The sequence below is a fragment of the Sorex fumeus genome, unplaced genomic scaffold, assembly GCF_029834395.1.
Source record: "Sorex fumeus unplaced genomic scaffold, SorFum_2.1 ptg000026l, whole genome shotgun sequence".
NCBI classification, from domain to species: Eukaryota; Metazoa; Chordata; class Mammalia; order Eulipotyphla; family Soricidae; genus Sorex; species Sorex fumeus.
In genome coordinates, this window is record NW_026606083.1 from 4,365,042 (window position 1) to 4,384,788 (window position 19,747).

The 19,747-nt window shown below is 43.4% G+C and overlaps 1 protein-coding gene across 7 annotated transcripts in view; it reads right to left on the reverse strand.

Annotated features, from left to right (window-relative positions):
- The window catches only part of CCDC138 (coiled-coil domain containing 138), a 113,622-nt gene extending 95,011 nt beyond the window's left edge, over positions 1 to 18,611 (reverse strand). For 3 of the 7 annotated variants that reach the window (XM_056114683.1, XM_056114682.1, XM_056114684.1), the window contains exons 1-3: positions 18,497 to 18,580; positions 17,894 to 17,951; positions 16,613 to 16,733 (exon numbers count right to left, since the gene is read on the reverse strand). In XM_056114683.1, coding sequence (XP_055970658.1) covers positions 16,613 to 16,733; positions 17,894 to 17,951; positions 18,497 to 18,580 — 263 coding nt within the window. Of the gene's footprint in view, positions 1 to 16,612; positions 16,734 to 17,893; positions 17,954 to 18,433 lie in introns of all 7 variants that reach the window. The other 4 variants (XM_056114681.1, XM_056114680.1, XM_056114679.1 and 1 more) reach the window with 3 other exon arrangements.
- Between the last annotated feature and the right edge of the window lie 1,136 nt (positions 18,612 to 19,747).

Below are 19,747 nucleotides of genomic sequence, written 5' to 3' on the forward strand. Positions count from 1 at the left end.
ATGGGACTGTTGAGAGCCATTTGGAAGTATCCTTCCAAAAAATATGCAAAAAGTGTGACAGGCAGATCATACAAAGGGTTAGAGTAGTGTTTTATATACAAGAACCCCCAAGTTCAATACCCAGTACCACATGGAACCACGAGAAACAAATACCAAGCACTAGGCCAGGAGCACAAAATACAAAAATAAAAAATACAGAAGCTGAAGAGAGTACAGCAGGTAGGGCGCTTGCTGCACAGCAAGACACACCAGGTTCAAACCATGCACCTCATATGGTATCCTGAACACCACTAGAAATAATTCCTGAGCACAGAAACAGTAGTAATTCCTCGCCGTGCATTGCTGGGTATGGTCCAATGTGTAAGCTCACACAAGATAGCCCACCCAGGGACGCCAGATGTGTAAACTCACACAAAGTGGGGGGCACGGCACCCACACAGCGGCGGTGGCTCTATCTCTCCCGCCACCTGCGTTCGGTAGTCTCACCCTCCTACCACCCTGAAGAGGTCGATGGCGATGGTCAGGCAGAGGAAGGAACGAGGGCCAGGCTGGTAGGTATTAGTCGTAGTTTATTCTGATTCTCTCCTCATCTCTCCTTCTGTCTCTGCCCCCATTCTTCCTCCCCCAGCTACTTCATTCTCCTTCTCCATTCCCCTTCATCCTCCTTCTCTGGAGTCTGGGTTCTGATCCTCTCTGAACTCTCTTCTTCCTTCTGCCCTGTCTCACTCCTACAGTACAGTTAAATCCTCTCTCCATGAGGAATTGGGGGAACCAATTACATAGGTGTGGTCACAATCAATAGGGGTGGAGATCAACAGGGGTAGAAATCTTAGCCTCAGGGAAGACCGCTCCTAGGACAGATCCTCCCTCAGCAGGAGGACCCACCCTAGAGCAGAATCCCATGGGCGTGCCTCTCCTCTCCTTGTCTGACAAGCATATAAGAATATAATATAAATCATTTTGTATGGATACAGTAAGAAATATCTTAAACTTATAGAATTGCTCTCCTAGGGCCATCTCGATCTCAGACTACGGTGCTCAGGCCAGATAGTCTTTCCCACCCCTAGCAGGATCCTAGTCTTGTCGTTACCTTGGATCATGACAGCATTTGTCCATGATCAAACTCTTAACTTATAGTTAAGAATCGTGGCACTTTGGCCTGGCCCATTTCGCTGCCAGGGTAGCTCACTGCTTGCCCTGGGTCCATTCAGTCCCTCGTCGGGACCCTGCTTTTGGGGTGTTAGGAACTAAGGGCAACTGAGGCTTAAGTCGAGAAAGATGCCCGGGAGTGAATAATATTCAAGGCCAATCAAATCCTAAGTTACAAAGCATAATGTTAACGTTCTTTCTGTATCTATACAAAAAGGATATTACTTTAAGGTAAACTATTCATAAGGCATAAGGAGAGGAAAAGGGCAATATTTCACTCATACATATAAAATCATAGATTTCTGGGAAACTGATCTTACAAATTAACAAAGTCTGATTAAGGGGAAAGCTGATTAACTAGGTGGGAAGGAGAGCATAGGAAAGACTGTTTACATGTTTACATGTAAACACAATGGAAGTGGAAGTGCCTCTGGAGCACTGTGGTGGGTGTAACCAGATTGATGGGTGTAACCAGATAAAACCTAAGCTTCTTGAAGGACAGAGCAATGTTACCCAACAGTCCAATAAATAAATAAATAAATAAATAAATAATAGTCAAAAGTAACAGTCAATGATTCTGGCAACCTACTACAAGCATCTAATAAAATATTTAACTTAAAATTACAGATACCTATAGAAGGCTCTACAATTGACAAATTCTTTCTTGTGACTGTCAATCTTCTATGGATAGATAAAACAGGTTTGTTATCTATACTTCCACCAAAAAAATTAAAGTTTGGTTGGGTCGGAGAGATAGTACAACAGGTAGAATTCTTGCTTTACATATGGTTGATAGGGTTCAATACCCAGCACCATATAGTCCCCAGAAATGATCCCTGAGCATAGACTCAGGAGTAATTCTTGCCCACTGTTGCATGATACCCAAAAAGAAAAATGTAAAAAATAAAAGAACATGAGAAAATGGAACCAAAAAAATTAAAACTATTAGGTAACAGACTAATTGAAGGAAGAATAGAACTAGAACCCAGATGTTCTTTCCAAAAAGATAATGTCAAGCTGAAATTTCTAGTGCAGTGGTATTCAAAAGGATTATAATGCAAGTTATATAAGCTGATTTTAAATTCTGTGGCAGACACATTATAAGACATGACAATATATTCTTTGCTGTGTGGGGAACTTAGCCTAGGACCATCAATGCAAGAGTTCTACCACTGAACCACAACCATGGCACCAAGACATGAAATTCTAAAAAATAGATTTTATCTAACTACCTAAAAATTTATTTGAACATAAAATTAATTTTTAAAATGTCTAAGAGTTTACCTTCTTTTTTTTTAAGTTAGTTGTTTGGGAAGTGTGGGAGGAAAGGTGGCTTCCAAGTAGTGTTCAGGAGGTCCAGAGGTCCCTCCCAGCAATTCTCAATCACTAAGCAACTGTTCAGTACAAGAGCCCAAAGATGCAGCGCTGCTTGGGTCCTACAGTATTGAAGATTACCTAGGCCACCGTGGTAGAACACTGGGGTCTCCAGGGCTACCCATCATTGTACAATCAGGGATCAAAGTGGAGCTGGCCTTATGCAAGGCATACACCTTAACCCCCGTACCATGTCTCTAGCACTATTAACACTACTTAATCAGAGCCAAGCCAGAAGTTGAAGCAAAGATAAACAAGAAACTACATTAAACTAAGAAGTTTCAGCACCTCAAAAGAAAGTGACCAAGATACAGAGACAACCCATGGAGTGGGGAAAATTATTTACACAATACCCCTCAGATAAGAAGTTAATGTTCAAGATTTGTAAGGCACTGGTAGTACTTTACAAGAAAAAAAAATCCAACCCCATCAAAAAATGGGGGAAAGAAATAAACAGAAATTTCCTCGAAGAAGAAATACAAGTGGTCAAAAGGCACAAGAAAAAAAAAAGTTCTACCCTGCTAATCAACAGAGATGCAAATCAAAACAACGGTGGTAGCTGTATAGCACTGTCCTCCCATTGTTTATCGATTCACTCAAGCAAGCACCAGTAACATCTCCATTGTGAGATTTGTTACTGTTCTTGGCATATCGAATACGCCACGGGGAGCTTGCCAGGCTCTACCGTGCAGGCGGGATATTCTTGGTAGCTTGGCGGGCTCTCCAAGAGGAGAGAAATCGAACCCGGGTCGGCCGCATGCAAGGCAAATGCCCTATCCGCTGTGCTGTTGCTCCAGCCTGATCAGTCAGTTACACAGACTGGTACATCCATAAAAAACGAGAACAATCAGTGTTGGCATGGATGCAGGGAGAAAGGGTCTCTCATTCTTTGTTACTGGGAATGCCAAATGGTTGAGCCTTTTTTAGAAAGAAAAAAAAAAACGTACATTCCTCAAAAAACTAGAAATTGAGCTTCCATATGACCCAGCAATACCACTTTTAGGAATATACCCCCGGGGGGACATAAACACAATAGAAATGAAGTCTGCACTTCCATGATCATTGCAGTATTTCACAGAAGTCAGAATGTGGAAACAACCCGAGTGCCCCAGAACAGATGACTAGATTAAGAAACCACAGTACATCAATGTCACTGTTCCAGGGTGTCACCGTCCCACAGTGACTCAGGGGTTTCCTTGGTGCATTCGAAGCCAATCACAGTCCCCCCATCCAGACAACAGACAACAGACAGAGGAACGGTGGCCACAGGCTGGCTGGTAATCAGTGACCATTTATTCAAGTCTCACAGCCTTAGTTATAGAGAGATCATGAAGGGTTAGGGGTAGCAATTACACATAGGTGTGGTTGAACATTATCGTAAACAATCAATAGATCATTCACAGGAAATTCTTCTTGGAGATCCACTCAAGGACAGAACCTCATCTAGGGTTCAGCACTCTAGATTCCTGCTAGGAGATCCACCCAAGGGTAGGATCCATCTGGGCATATTGCTTTCTTCTTTCCTTATCTATTAATCCATTTGAACAGTCATCTTAAATTAACTTCTTAATAATATCTCTAGTCATTTTGCATGAACACAATAAGAGAAATGTTATGCTTAAAGGGTGGTTCTTCCTGGGCACATCTTGCTATATATCCCAGGCTACAATGCGAAGGCCAAGTTAGTCTTTCCTAACCCTAGCAGGGTCCTTATTCAGTCACCTCTCTTTTGGGTCATGTCAGGTTGTACCATGACCGTGCTCTTAACTTATTATATTCGTATGGCACTCAGCCTGTCCCTTTTTGTTGCCAGGGTAGCTTACGACTTGCCTGGGTCCATCCATCCTTGTTCCTCATAGGGAAGCCCCCCACCCCCTTTTTCGGGTGTTGGGAACTAAGGGCAACTGAGGCTTAAGTCAGGTAAATGTGATGATTGCCCAGGAGTAAATATTATTCAGAGTCAATTAACTCCCAAGTTACAAAAGCATAGCATTAACTGTCTTCCCAGGTCTTTACACAAAGGACATTGCTCTAAAGTAAACTATGCGAAAGACATAAAGGAAAGAGAAAATCAACATTTCACTTACATATACAAAATCCAGAGTCCTCAGAAGATTTGACTTTACAAGTTTTAGGGTCGGATTTGGGGATAAACATGAGGGGAAGAAGAGCACAAAGGAGAGATTAAAGATAAACCCAGAAGATTGGGAGTGCCTTGGGTGTCCCTCAGGAGCACTGTGGTAGGGGTAACTCCTTTAAGCTAAGCTTCCTGTGGGAGGAGAAAGGACAACCCAATGTTAAATCTAAAATGCCTAGAACTGTAATACATCTACACAATGGAATACTACACAAGGAGAAAGAGAGAGAGAAAGAGGGAGAGAGAGAGAGAGAGAGAGAGAGAGAGAGAGAGAGAGAGACAGAGAGACAGAGAGACAGAGAGGAAAAAAAAGCATCTACTATAGAGGCAGACTGCAGCGGGGGAGAAGGGGGGCGCGGTGGCAAGAGGGAAACTGGGACATTCGTGGTGGGAAAAGTACAGTGGTGGAGGGACGGGTATTGGAACATTGTACAAATGAAACCAGATCATGAACAGCTTTGTATTTGTAAATACTGTGTATTTCACAGTAATTTCATAATAAAAAGTTTAAAATTAAAAGAAAAAAAAAAGAGCCATGCTGGGTGGTACACAGCTTCTGGGGTCATTCCCAAGAGTGCGAGAGAAGAAGGGAAGAATAGCATGCTGTATCCGGAGAAGAACTCAGGGTCTACTTGTTAAGTACTCTACAATGAGTAGTATGGTTCCACATATTTTTTTGACCATCTTCAAAATCCAGCATATATTTTATACTGAGCATCTCAGTTCAAACCAGCCCCCTTTCAAGTACTCAATATCCACAGCATTCCAATACAACAACAGTTTTCAACACAATACTAGATTTGTGTTGAAAACTATAAATCTAGAGTAAGCCTACCAAGGAACTGTAAAAAAACTAGTGTAATGAAAACCTTCACAATCCAAAAGCTTTGGATCATAATTCAAAGTTAAAATAATGACTAAGCTATTGGTTAAATATTAAGAAAATAATTCCCATGAATTCATAATAATCTTCAAAACAATTTTCAAGATCCTTATTCTATGTTCAATATAACTCATATTGGGGCCGGAGGGATAGTACATTAGGTAAGGCAATTCTTTTTTTTTTTAATAATTTTATTTATTGAATCACTGTGAGAGCAGTTACTAAGCTTTCAGGTTTAAGTCTCGGTCATATAATGAAACACCCGTACCATCACCAGTGCCCATTCTCCACCACCAAAGTCTCCAGCATACCCCCATCCCACAACCTCCCCCTACCTGTGGGGCAGATGATTTCCAAATTACTCTCTCTCTACTTTGATTATATTCAACATTTCAACACCACACCCACCATTAATATTTGGGATTTTATCCCAACACTCAGATCTGCCGAAAAGGCAAGGGTAGACAATTTGTTTTCTATTGCTGGTTATGAATAACATATGTCACGTGGCTGCAGTAATGGCCGCACGATTTTGAAATTCCGAAATTTTAACAGTTAAATCTGAAGGGATTTCTTGCCAAAACCTGTTAGGTTCCAAGATTTATTCCTGAGTCTCTAAGATCATGGCCATTAAGCAGCTTGATCAGAGAGGCAGTTCATGGGCAGCGACTCAGAGTCTCTGGGATCATGGCCCTTAAGCACTTTGATAAGGAGCCAGAGAGACCATTTATGGGCGGCGACTCAGGATCTCGTTGGGGTGGGGAGGAAAGTGCTGGCTCCACCCCCATCCCGTGAGGGCCCGTGTATCTCATCACCGCAGTACCAAACCTAACTGTCCAATGGCCTCTGGAAGATGGCGGCTACCGAGCCACCTAGAGGGAGCAGGCAGAAGGACAACACCCTTTTTTCCCTGCGGTGGCCAGCAACAGTAACCTACTGCGCGATTCACATGCATGCCAAAAGCCACTGGGTTTCAAGATTTGTTTCTCAGTCTCTGGGATCATGGCCATTAAGCAGCTTGATCAGGAGCCAGAGAGGCCGTTTGTGGGCGGCGGCTCAGGGTCTCGTTGGGGTGGGGAGGAAAGGGCCGGCTCCAGCCCTATCCCGTGAGGCCCCACATGTCTTGTCATTGCGGGCCCAAACCTGACTGTCCAATGGCTTCTGGAAGATGGTGGCCACTAGGCAGGAAAGGGGGAACAGGTGGAGAGACAGCATCCTTTGCTCCATGGGGTAGCCTGGCTACAGTAACTTACTGAGGGGTCCAGATGCATTTCTGCCAAAAGCCGCTGGGTTTTGGCATTTGTTTCTGAGTCTCTTGGATCATGATCCTTAAGTAGCTTGATCAGGAGCCAGAGAGGCCATTCGGGAGCGGTGACTCGGGGTCTTGTTGGGGCGGGAAGGAAAGGGCCAACTCCACCCCCATCCCATGAGGTCCTGCGTGTCTCGTCACTGCGGGCACAAACCTGAATGTCCAATGGCCTGTGGAAGATGGTGGCCACCAGGCTGCCAAGGGGGACCAGGTGGAGGGACAGCACCCTTTCCCCCCTGGGTGGCCCAGCGACAATAACCTACTGCAAGGTCCGGACGCATTTCTGCCAAAAGTCGCTGGGTTTCGAGATTTGTTTCTGAATCTCTGGGATCATGGCCAGGGGGAACAGGCCAAGGCACAAAACCTATTCTCACCTGGGGTGGTCCAGCACTGGTGGCCTACTGCAGGGACCGGATGCATTTCTGCCAAAAGCTGTTGGGTTTCGAGATTTGTTTCTGAGTCTCTGGGTTCATGGCCGTTAAGCAGTTCAATCAGAAACCAGAGAGGCCATGGGTAAGGCAAGTCTTGCACCCAGTCAACCCAATTCAATCCCCAGCATCCAAAATAGTCCCCCAAGCACTGCCAGAAGTAAGTCCTGATTGCAGATCCAAAAGTAACCTCTGAACATTGCTGGGAGTAGTCCCAAAACAAAACAAAAAAACTACACATATATATGTATATATTTATATATATTACACACACACACACACACACACACACACACACACGCACCCTTCATATCAAATCTTGAACCAAATCAACAGGTTATTTGGGGGGAGCAGGGGCACACCACAATGGGTGTCAAAGAAAGCAGTAATAAGAATGATGACACATAAAGGGGCAGGTAATTACTTCTCCTTTCCTTTGGTTGTGGGACCACCTGGTGGTGCTCAGGGCTAACTCCTGGCTCTGAGCTTAGGGATCACACACAGCAGTGCTCAAGAGATCATATGGGGTGCTGGGGATCAAGATTTGGGTAAGCAGCATCAAGACAAGCATCCTACCCACTATACTATCTCTCCAGCTCCTCGTGTGTTTTTCAATAAAGTACAGAGAAAAAAATTACATTTTGAAAATTCAAATTTGCATTATTATTTATATTGTCTCTCCACAACTATCTCAGAGTCTAATTTTTTATACATATGTATCATAATGGTTTAACATTTTGAAATATTTATTAGGGCTGGAGAGAGCACAGCAGGTAAGGCAGTTGTCTTTCAAGTGGCTGAATCAAATTTGATCCCCAAAACCCAAAATGAGCTCCTAAGCATTACCAGAAATGATCCTTGAGCACTGTCAGGAGTAACACTTGGGACGGTTGGGTATGACCAAAAATCTATACCTATAAATTTTCTCCTATTACACAGCTTTTGAATTTAATAACAATTCATTTAATTTTTTTTTTTTTTTTGCTTTTTGGGTCACACCCAGCAATGCACAGGGGTTACTCCTGGTTCATGCACTCAGGAATTACTCGTGGCCGTGCTCAGGGGACCATATATGGGATGCTGGGGATTGAACCCGGGTTGAGCCGCGTGTAAGGCAAACGCCCTACCCCCTGTGCTATCACTCCAGCCCCAATGTATCTTATTTTAAATACAGATTTTATTTCACATTAGAATCCATTGTTTTTATATTTTATCTCTACAAAATGGTTAACCATTCAGAATCATATCATGTGTATTTTATACTATCTTTCCAAATTTCTCTACTTTCTGACACTCAAAATAGTACTTATCATATTACCAGACACAAAACTAACAGGGATTTATGTGTCACTGCCCAAAAATCTACATTTCTTTGGGGGCTGGCTGGAGAGATAGTACATCAAGAAGGACACTTGCTTTGAATGCACCTGACCTGGGTTCAATCCTGAGCACCACATATGGTCCCCTGAGCAAAATATCAGAGGTGATCCCTGAGCAGAACCAGGAGTAACACCTAAATAATAGGCCAGATGAAGGGACAGCATGCCAAGTGAGCAGCGACAGTGAACTGAAAGGCCCCTCTTCAGCGAAGGTGCCCAAATGAGCACCTAGGCAAGAGGGGACGCCTGCAATTTTAGAAGTGTGCCAGAAATAGAACTCTAACCCCAGACCTGCACCAATGCTGGGATCCTGCCCCACAAGTACAGCAGCAGTGGGGGGCATGGCCTCTGGAGCGTTAATTTTCCCTTTCATAGTGCCCTGGACTCATATCTCAGCCTCCATTACCTAACTTACAAGGGCAGTCTAGCTACCCCAACTACATTAATCAGATCAATAGTCCACTGGCCTGTTCCAATCAAAATACTCCCCAAACTCACCGAAACAACAGTGAGCAAAAGAATTTGTACAAACCCAGTCTAAAAGAACACAACCAGAGACGCTAAGTTGCCACTGAAGAACAAGCACTCTGGCTGCTGATCGAGTTGCCTTATTGGCCATGATCCCAGAGACTCAGAAACAAAGCTCGGAACCCAGCAGCTTTTGGCAGAAACACGTTCGGACTACGCATTAGGTTTCCAGCAGCGGACCACCCCAGGTGGGAATGGGTTTCGTGCCTTGGCCTGTTTCCCCTGCCGGCTCGGTCACTACTGCCATCTTCCAGAGGCCAAGGGACAGCCAGTGAGGGGCCCGTAGTTATGAGAAACTTGAGGCATCATGGGATGGAGGCAGAGCTGGCTCCTCCCCGCCCCCCGACTTGCTGCCCACAAATGAGCCCTCTGGCTGTTGATCGAGCTTTGAACCCAGTGGCTTTTGGCAGAAATCCTTCCAGATTTAATTATTAAAACTTCAGAATTTCAAAATCTACAACATATGCAACTCATAATCAGTAACAGAAGACAAATTGTCTAATGATTCATAATCAGTAATAAAAAACAAATTGTCAGATCTGAGTGTTGGGGTAAAATCCCAAACAATAATGGTGGGTCTGGAGTAGAAATATTTAATGTAATCAAAGTAGAGACAGAGCAATGTGAAAATCATCTGCCACACAGGTAAAGAGAGGGTGTGCAGTGGGGGGTATACAGGAGGTTTTGGTGGTAGAAAATATGTACTGGTGAAGGGTCGGGTGTTTCATCATTATATGACCGAGACTTAATTCGAAAACTTTGTAACTGTTCTCATGGTGTTTCAATAATAAAAAAAAAAATTAGAAAAAAAATATTAAAAAAAAAAAAAGAACACATCCCCTGAATTAGTGCTAGCTGCCCCACATAGTCACACAGGAACACCAAAGAGGAAGGTAATATCCTTAAAAGGGAGAGAGGAGACCACCATTCAGCTAGTTCATCCAGAGTCCTCCCTGGAAGTGAGGGGGGGACACAGATAGTGAACTGAAGGGACCCACCTCCATACTACTATAGCATAATGGAGAACACTAGGAGTGGATGAAGAAAAGAGCCCTGAAATCTCAACAAGGAATACCCACATACATAACCTCTCTGATAAAGAATTCAGAGATGAAATGGTGTGGATGTTCAATGAGCTCAGAGAAACAGTGGAACACACAACCAATAAAATACAAAAGGATATGAAAGAAACAGTGGAACAGATAGCAAATAAAATACAGGATGAAATGAGAGCAGAAATAAGAAAGTCAGACTCACAAATGAATCTTGGAACTGAACAGCTTACTGCAGGGATGGCTCCAGACCATATGCCAGGCTGACTTCATCAGGGCACTTCAGATGGCAGCAGGCGTTCTCTCTCTTTCCACCTGCACCGGATGAACCCAGGCAGTTGCAAACTTCCAGAACCCAATCTCAACCACCCTCATCGCCAATCTTCACAGGCTTGTTCTGGGCCCCGCACGCAAGAGAATAAATCTGCTGAAAAACTGTGGTATCTGGGACCAGTGACTGAAAACGCCAGACCTCAAGGGGTTAGACTGGGTCATCCCTTCCCATCTCCCCACCCTTCAAGGGTCCTGGCTGTCATGCCCACAAACTGCCTCCAGGTGCCATTTAAGTGCATTAACAGCCATGATCCAGAGACTCACAAATGAATCTTGAAAACGAGCAGCCCACTGCAGGGATGGCTCCAGACCCCAGTTATTTAAATTTTCAGAATCCCAGGAGTGCATGGCCTCCTGGTATTATATCTCATACTATTATACAAATATCTCATACTAATTGGGGTTCTTTTTTGCTTTTTGTTTAATCACTTATACATCTTACACTATTCATAACAAGCAACATAAATTATCTAGCATCTGCCTGTGGGGCAGGCTTGAGTGGAGGTGGAAAACTTCGAAATAATGGTGGGAAGGTGTAATGCTGGTGGAATTAGTGTTGAAATACTAAATGTAATCAATTATTATGAACAACTTTAAGAAAATAAATTTTAAAACTAAAAAAAGAAGAAAGCTAAACAGAAATGTCACTAATAAAAAAATTCTGTCAATGAAATTAAAAATTAAAAATTCAGCCTCAACAGTAGAATGACAACAACTGAGAACAGAATCAGTGAGCTTGAAGATGAGTTGCAGAAAGCATACAGGCTACAACAGAAGATGGAGAAAGACTTCAATATAGCTCTAGGGCAGTAAGAGACATATGGGATGAATTCAAGAGGAACAACATAAGAATCATCAGAATACGAGAAGGACAGGGAGGCAATCCAAATGAAGTAATAACAGTTAAAGACATCATTGCTGAGAAGTTCCAGAGCTGGAGAATGCAGGCACCCAGATCCAAGAAGTCAAAAGGGCACCAGCTAAAAGAGACCCTAATAAAAAGACTCCAAGATAAATCATAATCAGAACAACAAATACCACAGATAGAGACACAATACTGCAAGCAGCAAGGTCAAAGAAGGAAATCACATACAAAGGAGCACCCCTTAGATTTAAAGCAGGCTTATCAAAGGAAATCATCCGAGCCCAAAGACAGTGGTGGGATATAGTTAAAAAAAAAAACAAAACAATGAAATGAACGCCCCATCAAGAATACTTTATCTGACTAGACTTTCATTCAGACTCGAAAGAACCATACACTATTTCGTGGATAAACAACAGCTCAGGAACTTCATAGACTCAAAACCAAACTTGAAAGAAAGACTGAAGGGGCTACTGTAAGACAAGACAAACCCCAGAAGCACAACAAACCTCTACAGATAGATGGCACAAAACCCCATAACAATAATCTCTCTCAATGTCAATGGTCTAAATACACCAATTAAGAGATACAGTGGCAAATTGAATTCAGAAACTGAACCCAACATTCTGCTGCCTACAAGAAACACATCTGAACAGTCAGAGCAAACACGACCCAAAGTCAAAGGATGGAAAACAATCCTACAAGCAAACGGCTCCCTCAAAAAAGCAAGGATGGCCATACTAGTATCCGACAACATAGATTTCAGGCTGAAAAAGATTAAAAGGGACAGCAAAGGCCAATTTTTTAATAATCAAGGGATATGTACAACAGAAAGAAACTACACTCCTAAATATATACGCACCCAATGAGGGACCAGCAAAATACTTAAAGCTACTGCTAATAGACTTTAAGGAGGACACTAGTAGCAACATAATAGTAGTCAGAGATTTCAACACTGCCCTGTCACCCCTTGATAGATAAACAAGACTAAACCTCAGAGTAAGGAAGTACTGGCTCCGAAAGAAAAGATGGAAGAGAAAGATTTAATAGACATATACAAGGCTTTTCATCACCAAAAAGCCAAATACACATTCTTCTCCAGCGAACATAAAACATTTTCCAAGATAGAACACATGCTAAGTCACAAAACATGCCTCAACAGAATTAAGAAGATAGACATCTTATCAGCTATCCTTTCAGACCACAATGCACTTAAGATAGAAGTTAATCACTCACAAAAACGAAGAATCAACTAAAACATCTGGAAATTAAACAGGAAGACCTGATTGTTTAATTTCCAGTTAAACAAAACCAACTAGACTTCACAGGTTAGGATATTAGAAAACGACCTAAAGGAGCCCAAACCAGACTGGAAGAAAGAAATAATAAAACTTAAAGAGCAGAAATCAACAAGCTGGATTCCCAAAAAACAATCCAAAAGATCAATGAAACCAGGAGCTGGTTCTTTGAAAAAATAAACAAGACTGATAAAACACTAGCAAGACTCACAAAGAAAAAGAGAGAAAGAACCCTAATAAACCTGACCAGAAATGAAAAGGTGGGCATCATGATAGAAAACACAGAAATTCAAAAGAGATTACTTTGAGAGCCATTAAACACGGTCACAGTCACAGTCCTCCCATTGTTCATCAATTTGCTCGAGCAGGCCCAGTAACATCTTCATCGTGAGACTTGTTACTGTATTTGGAATATTGAATACGTCACGGGTAGCATGCCAGGCTTTGCCATGCGGGCGAGATACTCTCAGAAGCTTGCCAGGCTCTCCGAAAGGGGTGGAGGAATAGAACTCGGGTTGGCCATGTTGGCTGCATGCAAGGCAAACGCCCTACCCGCTGTGCTATCGCTCCAGCCCACCATTAAACTAAAGAACCTAAAAAAAATTGATTAATTCCTGGATTCCTACAATCTCCCAAGGCTGAACCAAGAATATGTGGAATATTTGAATAGACCTATCACTAGTTGGAAACTATCACCCGATCTGCCTGTTGTCCATCGTCTACAAGCTGTTCACTGGAGTCATCCTGAATAGGATTGGCAGAACACTAGATGAAGGACAACCATGTGAGCAAGTCAGGTTCCAAAAAGGGTTCAGCACAATCAACCATATCCACATGACGACCAAGCTCAATGAGGTTTCTCAGGAGCTCAAGATGCCTCTCTGTCTAACGTTCATTGATTTAAAAGAAGGCCTTTCATTCTGTTGAGACTGAAGCAGTCAGTGAAGCCCTAGCCAAACAGGGCATTCAAACTCAGTACATCAGGATCCTCCATGAGCTGTATTACAGATTCACCACCAGGATCTCACCATTCTACAAGAAAGTGATCATCCATGTCAAGAGAGGGGTTCGGCAGGGCAATACCATTTCACCAAAACTCTTCGTGCTACCCTCGAGAATGCCATGCGAAGACTGAAATGGGAAGGAATGGGAGTGAAGATAGATGGTTGGCAACTACACCACCCCTGCTTCACTTAAGACATCGTTCTAATAACACCTAACATTAGCCAAGTGGCACAAATTTTAGAATTCCTGGCCACATTTGCAGTGGTGCAACGTTTTATTAGTTGTTAATCTTATACAAGGGCTTACTGGCTCCAGGGTGAGAGACAACAATCTTCACAGACTTTCCTCTAAGGAAACTTTTTTGGATTATTTTTAGCGGATTATTCATAACAAGCAATACAAAATAAATATTTAGGATCTGCTTTGGGGACAGGGTTTGGGAATTGGGGTAGAAACTTTGAAAATATGGTGGTGGGTAGGTGTAATGGTGGTGGGACTAGTGTTGGAATTTTAAATATAACAAATTACTGTGAAAAACTTTTAAAAATAAAATAAAAATAAATTAAATAGACCTGCAGACCAATGGAATACAACTGAATATTCTGACACACACCTTCAAATATATGATCACTTAATTTTTGATAAGGGAGCAAGAAATATGAAATGGAAGAATGAAAGTCTCTTTATCAAGTGGTGCTATTAAAACTGGACAGCTCCATGCAAAAAAATAGGCTCAGACCTCTATCTAACATCATGCACAGAAGTCAGATCAAAATGGATTAAATAACTCAACATCATACCAGACTCCATAAGGTACATAGAAGAAAAAAAATTCTCCATGATATTGAAGCTAAAGGTATCTTCAAAGATAAAAGGCCACTGACCAAGTAAGTATACAAGGCAGTGGTTGAATTCTACAAGAAGAAAACATCCAACCCCATCAGAAAATGGGGAAATAATATGAACAGAAACTTTCTTCAAGAAGAAATTACAATGACCAAAAGGCACATGAAAAAATGTTCTTCATCACTAATCATCAGGGAGATGCGGATCAAAACAACAATGAGATATCATCTCACATCACAGAGATTAGCACACATCCAAAACAAAAGCAACTGGTATTGGCATGGATGTGGGGAGAAAAGGACTCTCCTTCATGCTGGTGGGAATGCCGACTGGTCCAGACATTTTGGAAAACAATATGAACGTTTCTAAAGAAACTAGAAATTGAGCTCTCATTTGACCCAGTAAGGCCACTTCTGGGAGTATATCCCAAGGGTGCAAAAAAGCCAGTAGAAATGACATCTGCACCTGTATGTTCATTGCAGCACTGTTCACAATAGCCAGAACCTGGAAACAACCTGAGTGCCCGAGAACAGACAACTGGTTAAAGAAACTTTGGTACATCTACACAATGGAATACTATGCAGGTGTCAGAAAAAATGAAGTCATGGAATTTTCCTATAAATAAGACATGGAGAGTATCATGCTGAGTGAAGTAAGTCAGAAGGAGGACAGATATAGAATGACTGCATTCACCTGTGGTATATAAATATCTATATATCTACACACATGTATATGTGTGTGTGTGTGTGTGTGTATATGAAGACTAATATCCACAGTGAAAACAGGGGCTAGGAGGACAAGTCAATGACTGGAATCAACCACAAGTCTGTGTGGTAAGATAGAGAAGGGAACAGTATAATAATAATAGCTGGAAACAATCATGTTGGACAAGAACTGAGTGTTAAAATTAGTTAAAGGGATATTCCTGGTAATACAGTTTCTGTATTGCAAACTACAATGCCGAAAAGGAGAGTGAGAGACAAAAGAGCCTGCCATAGGCAGGCTGGGAGGTGGGGGTGAAGGGAGGGAAACTGGGGATACTGGTGCTGGTGCTGGGACATATATACTGGTGGAGGGATGGGTGTTGGAACACTGTATGACTGAAACCTAATCACGAACAGCTTTGTAAGGGTCGATCTCACAGTCACTGTTCTCCCGTTGTTCATTGATTTGTTCGAGAGGGTCCACTAACATTGTGAGACTTGTTACTATGTTTGGCATATCTAATATGTCATGGGTAGCTTGTCAGGATTTGTTGTGCGGGCAAGATACTCTCGGTAGCTTGCCAGGCTCTCCAAGAGGGGCGGAGGGTCAGCCGGGACAGCTGCATGCAAGGCAAACGACCTACCCACTGTGCTATCACTCCAGCCCCTATCTCAGAGTAATTCAATTGAAAAAAAATTTAAAAGCAATGCATAACCCACAAAACAAAGAAACAAACAAACCTTTTTCAAAAATTCTAGTTCCTTTACTTCTAAGAAAGGGTAAATCTTCGTTTTAGTCTTAAATGACTAAAAATAAAGCAAAGGAAAGTTTCAGGCACGTTTTCCAGGTAAATGTTGAGCATGTGTGAGATGGAATTCCAACCCCAGCACTGTGCGGTTCTTGCCTATGTCCACCCTGCAACACTGCGAATACCCCTGATCTCCCACAGTATCACATATAATCCCAATTTAAAAAATTATTTTTCGGGGTGGGTACTCGATCATTGTTATGACTAAAAAGTAAGCACGAAAGTTTGTAAGTCTGTAACTGTACCTCACGGTGATTCACTAAAAACATTTTTAAAAATAAAATTTTTAAAAAATTATTTTTCACCTTGCATATCATGCAAGTGACTTTGCATTAGGCCACCAAATATAAGGTTAGTTATATTTTAATCACAAAAATATCCATAAAAATTAACATGTCTCTTCAACTATTTAGTAGGCTCTAACTACTTGCTTTCCTCTGAGAAAAAGCAAACACATAACAACCTTTACCCTCTTGTTTTTTTAAGATACTAGAGGAAGAGGAACAGGTATTTTACCTATTTATATTTAAGTGCTTGAATGAACCTGTAAGAGGTGTCCTACAATACTTGTTTTCATCAGAATAACATCGTGATGCTGAACAAACTTTATCTCCAGAAGAATAGGTATCAAAATCATCTGTTAACAAAAAAAGAAAAGAAAGTAACAGATTTCTTACTGATACCAGATACTAAGGATCTAACAGATTCTTAAAAGACAGCAAAACTCCTTCATGACTTATCTATGCATCGACCTACATCCAGATAACAGGTCTACTAAATCTTGTATTTACAGAGTACTTCAGTGAATATAAAATGCTCTTTTCATCATTTGATCCTATGAACAGACAGGATAAAGCAAAATTGGTTTGTTTATTCCTTTTCTAATTATTAGTAATCTAAGAAACAAGATGTATTGTGAAATCTTCCAAATAACACAACCAGTAAGTGAAAAGACTAAATTTTAAAACCTAGCTTCTTTCTACCCAGTCAAGGTATTACCTTTCAGTCATTTTAGACAAGAATGGAGTATCCGAAACAGTGCTCTGGAGATAGTGATGTTAGGAACTGAAACCAGGGCCTCTCAGGCACAAGTTTTATCTCCTTGTCAGTCTTCACACATTTAACATTTAATTTTTAAGTTTCCTAGATCTTAAAACATTGTTTGATAAAGTAGTAGCCTATAATTAGTAGTCAAAGTAAATGGCTAACTTCTCTGACCAGAAATTTAGAAATGGCTAAGGAAGCTCTTCAAGGAGTCAGTTCAGGAGTACTACAAAGTGTGGGAGGGAAAGAAAGAAAAAAAAGAATAGGGAGGGAGGGAGGGAAGGAGGGAGGGAGGGAGGGAGGGAAGGAAGGAAGGAAGGAAGAAGAGGGAGGGAGAAAAAGAGAAAGATTAGTATATTTTACTTGTTTACATTTTAGCATATTAAAAGGCAGAAATACTGTAACAGAAACACCAAAAAAGAAATTTCCATTTAATTTGACCTATCCACATAACTGAAAAGGCTTGAGCACGTGACGGTTCTGAGGTTCTGAGCTGGATCTGAAGAAGCCCCCCGCCCCGCAACATCTTGGGTCCTCAGGGCAGGAGCTGGGGAGAGCATCCCCAGGAGTTTTTCCTAGCCCCCAGAGCACTACTTTGGTGCCAGAAAAAATAAAATTCCTTCAGGAATAAAAAGACTTTGTAAGACGATACCTTGCACCATTCATAATCCGAAACAAAAATAGACTTTTTTTTAAAAAAACTCACTTTTCTCTCAAATTTGTTAAAACTGTCATAGTAGTTTACCCGCTTACCTGGGGAGGCTAGATATCTTCTCTTACATTTAGCCTGACTAACATTCGAAAAGTCAAACTAAAAGAAAAGAAAAAGAATCTGGGTAATATATTTGCCATGTATTAAAATAACGAACCCCCCACCCGTCGTACTCATTAAAGGCTGAGCGACCCCGCGGCCCGCACCTAGGGCAGAAGGCGACTCCTGTCCCTGAGGCGCGGCAGCCCGTGCCGCAGCCAGCGCCGCGCGCCTCTCCCCTGCGCGGGCCTGCCCCCGGCCCGTCTCCTCCCCGGGAAGAGGCTCCAAGGGGCGTCGCTGACACCACGCCGCAGCGTCTCAGGGTGGCGGGGCCCCTGGCGCTGAGCCAGCCTGAGGCGGTGCCAGCGGGAGGCGAGGCGTTAGACGTGGCGGAACGCGGGGGACCGCAGACCTGGGGAAGGGGCAGCGGTCACCTCTGGGACCCCGTGGAGGCAGGCTCGCTAAGGAGTCACTGTTTGGAGGCACTGGCCACTCCGTCAGGGCGCCGAGCCCCTCAGCGAGCCACCTCGCGCCCTACGCACCCCGGGCCACGCCTGCTCCTCCCGCGCGTCCCCGGCCCGGCGCCGAGACCGGCCCTCAGCGACGGCGCTGCCCGCCAGCCCGTAGCGGCTCTTGAGACGCTCCACAGCAGGGTCTTGCCCCGGCGGCTTGACGAGCCTCGGCTCCATGTCGCAGCCCGGCCACCGTTGTTGCCCGGGAACCGCGTTCGAAGCGCGGCGGGAAGAGCCGGGCCGGCGCGGGGCACGTCACGCCACGGCTCACTTCCGCCCGCCGGCCCCACTCCGCCGCCCGCCGCCCAGGTCCCGCGCGCGCAAGCTCCGCCCCGCCGGCCGCTGGCCGGGACCCGCGCGCAGGCCCCGCCCCGCTCCTCCCCGCCCCGCCCGCCGCGACTGGTGCGCGCAGGCCCCGCCCCCTTCGACAAAATCCGCTGCCCCAGACCCGCAAGTCTGGGGGGACTCGTTCATGCGTGTTCTGGGGCTGCTCCTGTCTGAGCTCAGAGCCCCAGGTAGGGTCGGTGATAGAGCCCAGGTCCTGCAAGGCAGTTGTGTGCACAGCCAAGAGCTCTCTCCTGCCCCTCCCCCGCCCCCTCTCTAGACTCTGTATTTGCAAGTAAGACCCTAAACGTCTCCAGCTGTGACCCAAAATCAAAAACCAGAAAAAAAAAAGTGATCTTTTCTGTTTTACTTGCAAAATTATTTGATGCCTAAGGCCTTTTACTGCGATGTTGACTATGAGTGGTCTTCTCTTGCTGACATGAAAAGCATGACTTTCCTAAGTCATGCCCGTGGGTGAGGATAAGCAGATGGGCTGCTTGCACCACAGCCGTGCTCCCATTGCCAGCAGGGCATCAGCAGCTCCTTCCAGGGTTAAGAATGTCCATAAGGAGTGAACAGGGGTGGGCCAAGATTTACTTGGTTGACGTCACACACACACACCCTTCCCGTGGAACCGATGAAGTATGCATGTATGTATGTATGTATGTATGTATGTATTTATGCAGTGTGATTTGGATCAATATACACCTGAAGTCAAGGCCGGCGTGATATTCAAGTAGGTATGGGGAAAATTAGGAGTGTTTTCTTCCTGCAGAGCCTAAATTTTTCAGAACGGTGTGCCTCTCTTTCCCTGTGATTGGCGTATGTTCCATGTGGCAAGTCTCAAGAGAATTACACTGTAAAACAAGTATTAGAATATAAACTTTCTAAAATCGTACTTTATAAACAAGTTTTCCCCAATGTTTATAGTCACCTTATTTTCAAAGTCACTTTATTTTCAGTCACACCTAAATCCTGTGTTAGTTAACTAATTTCTCTCATACATTTATACTAGTGTTA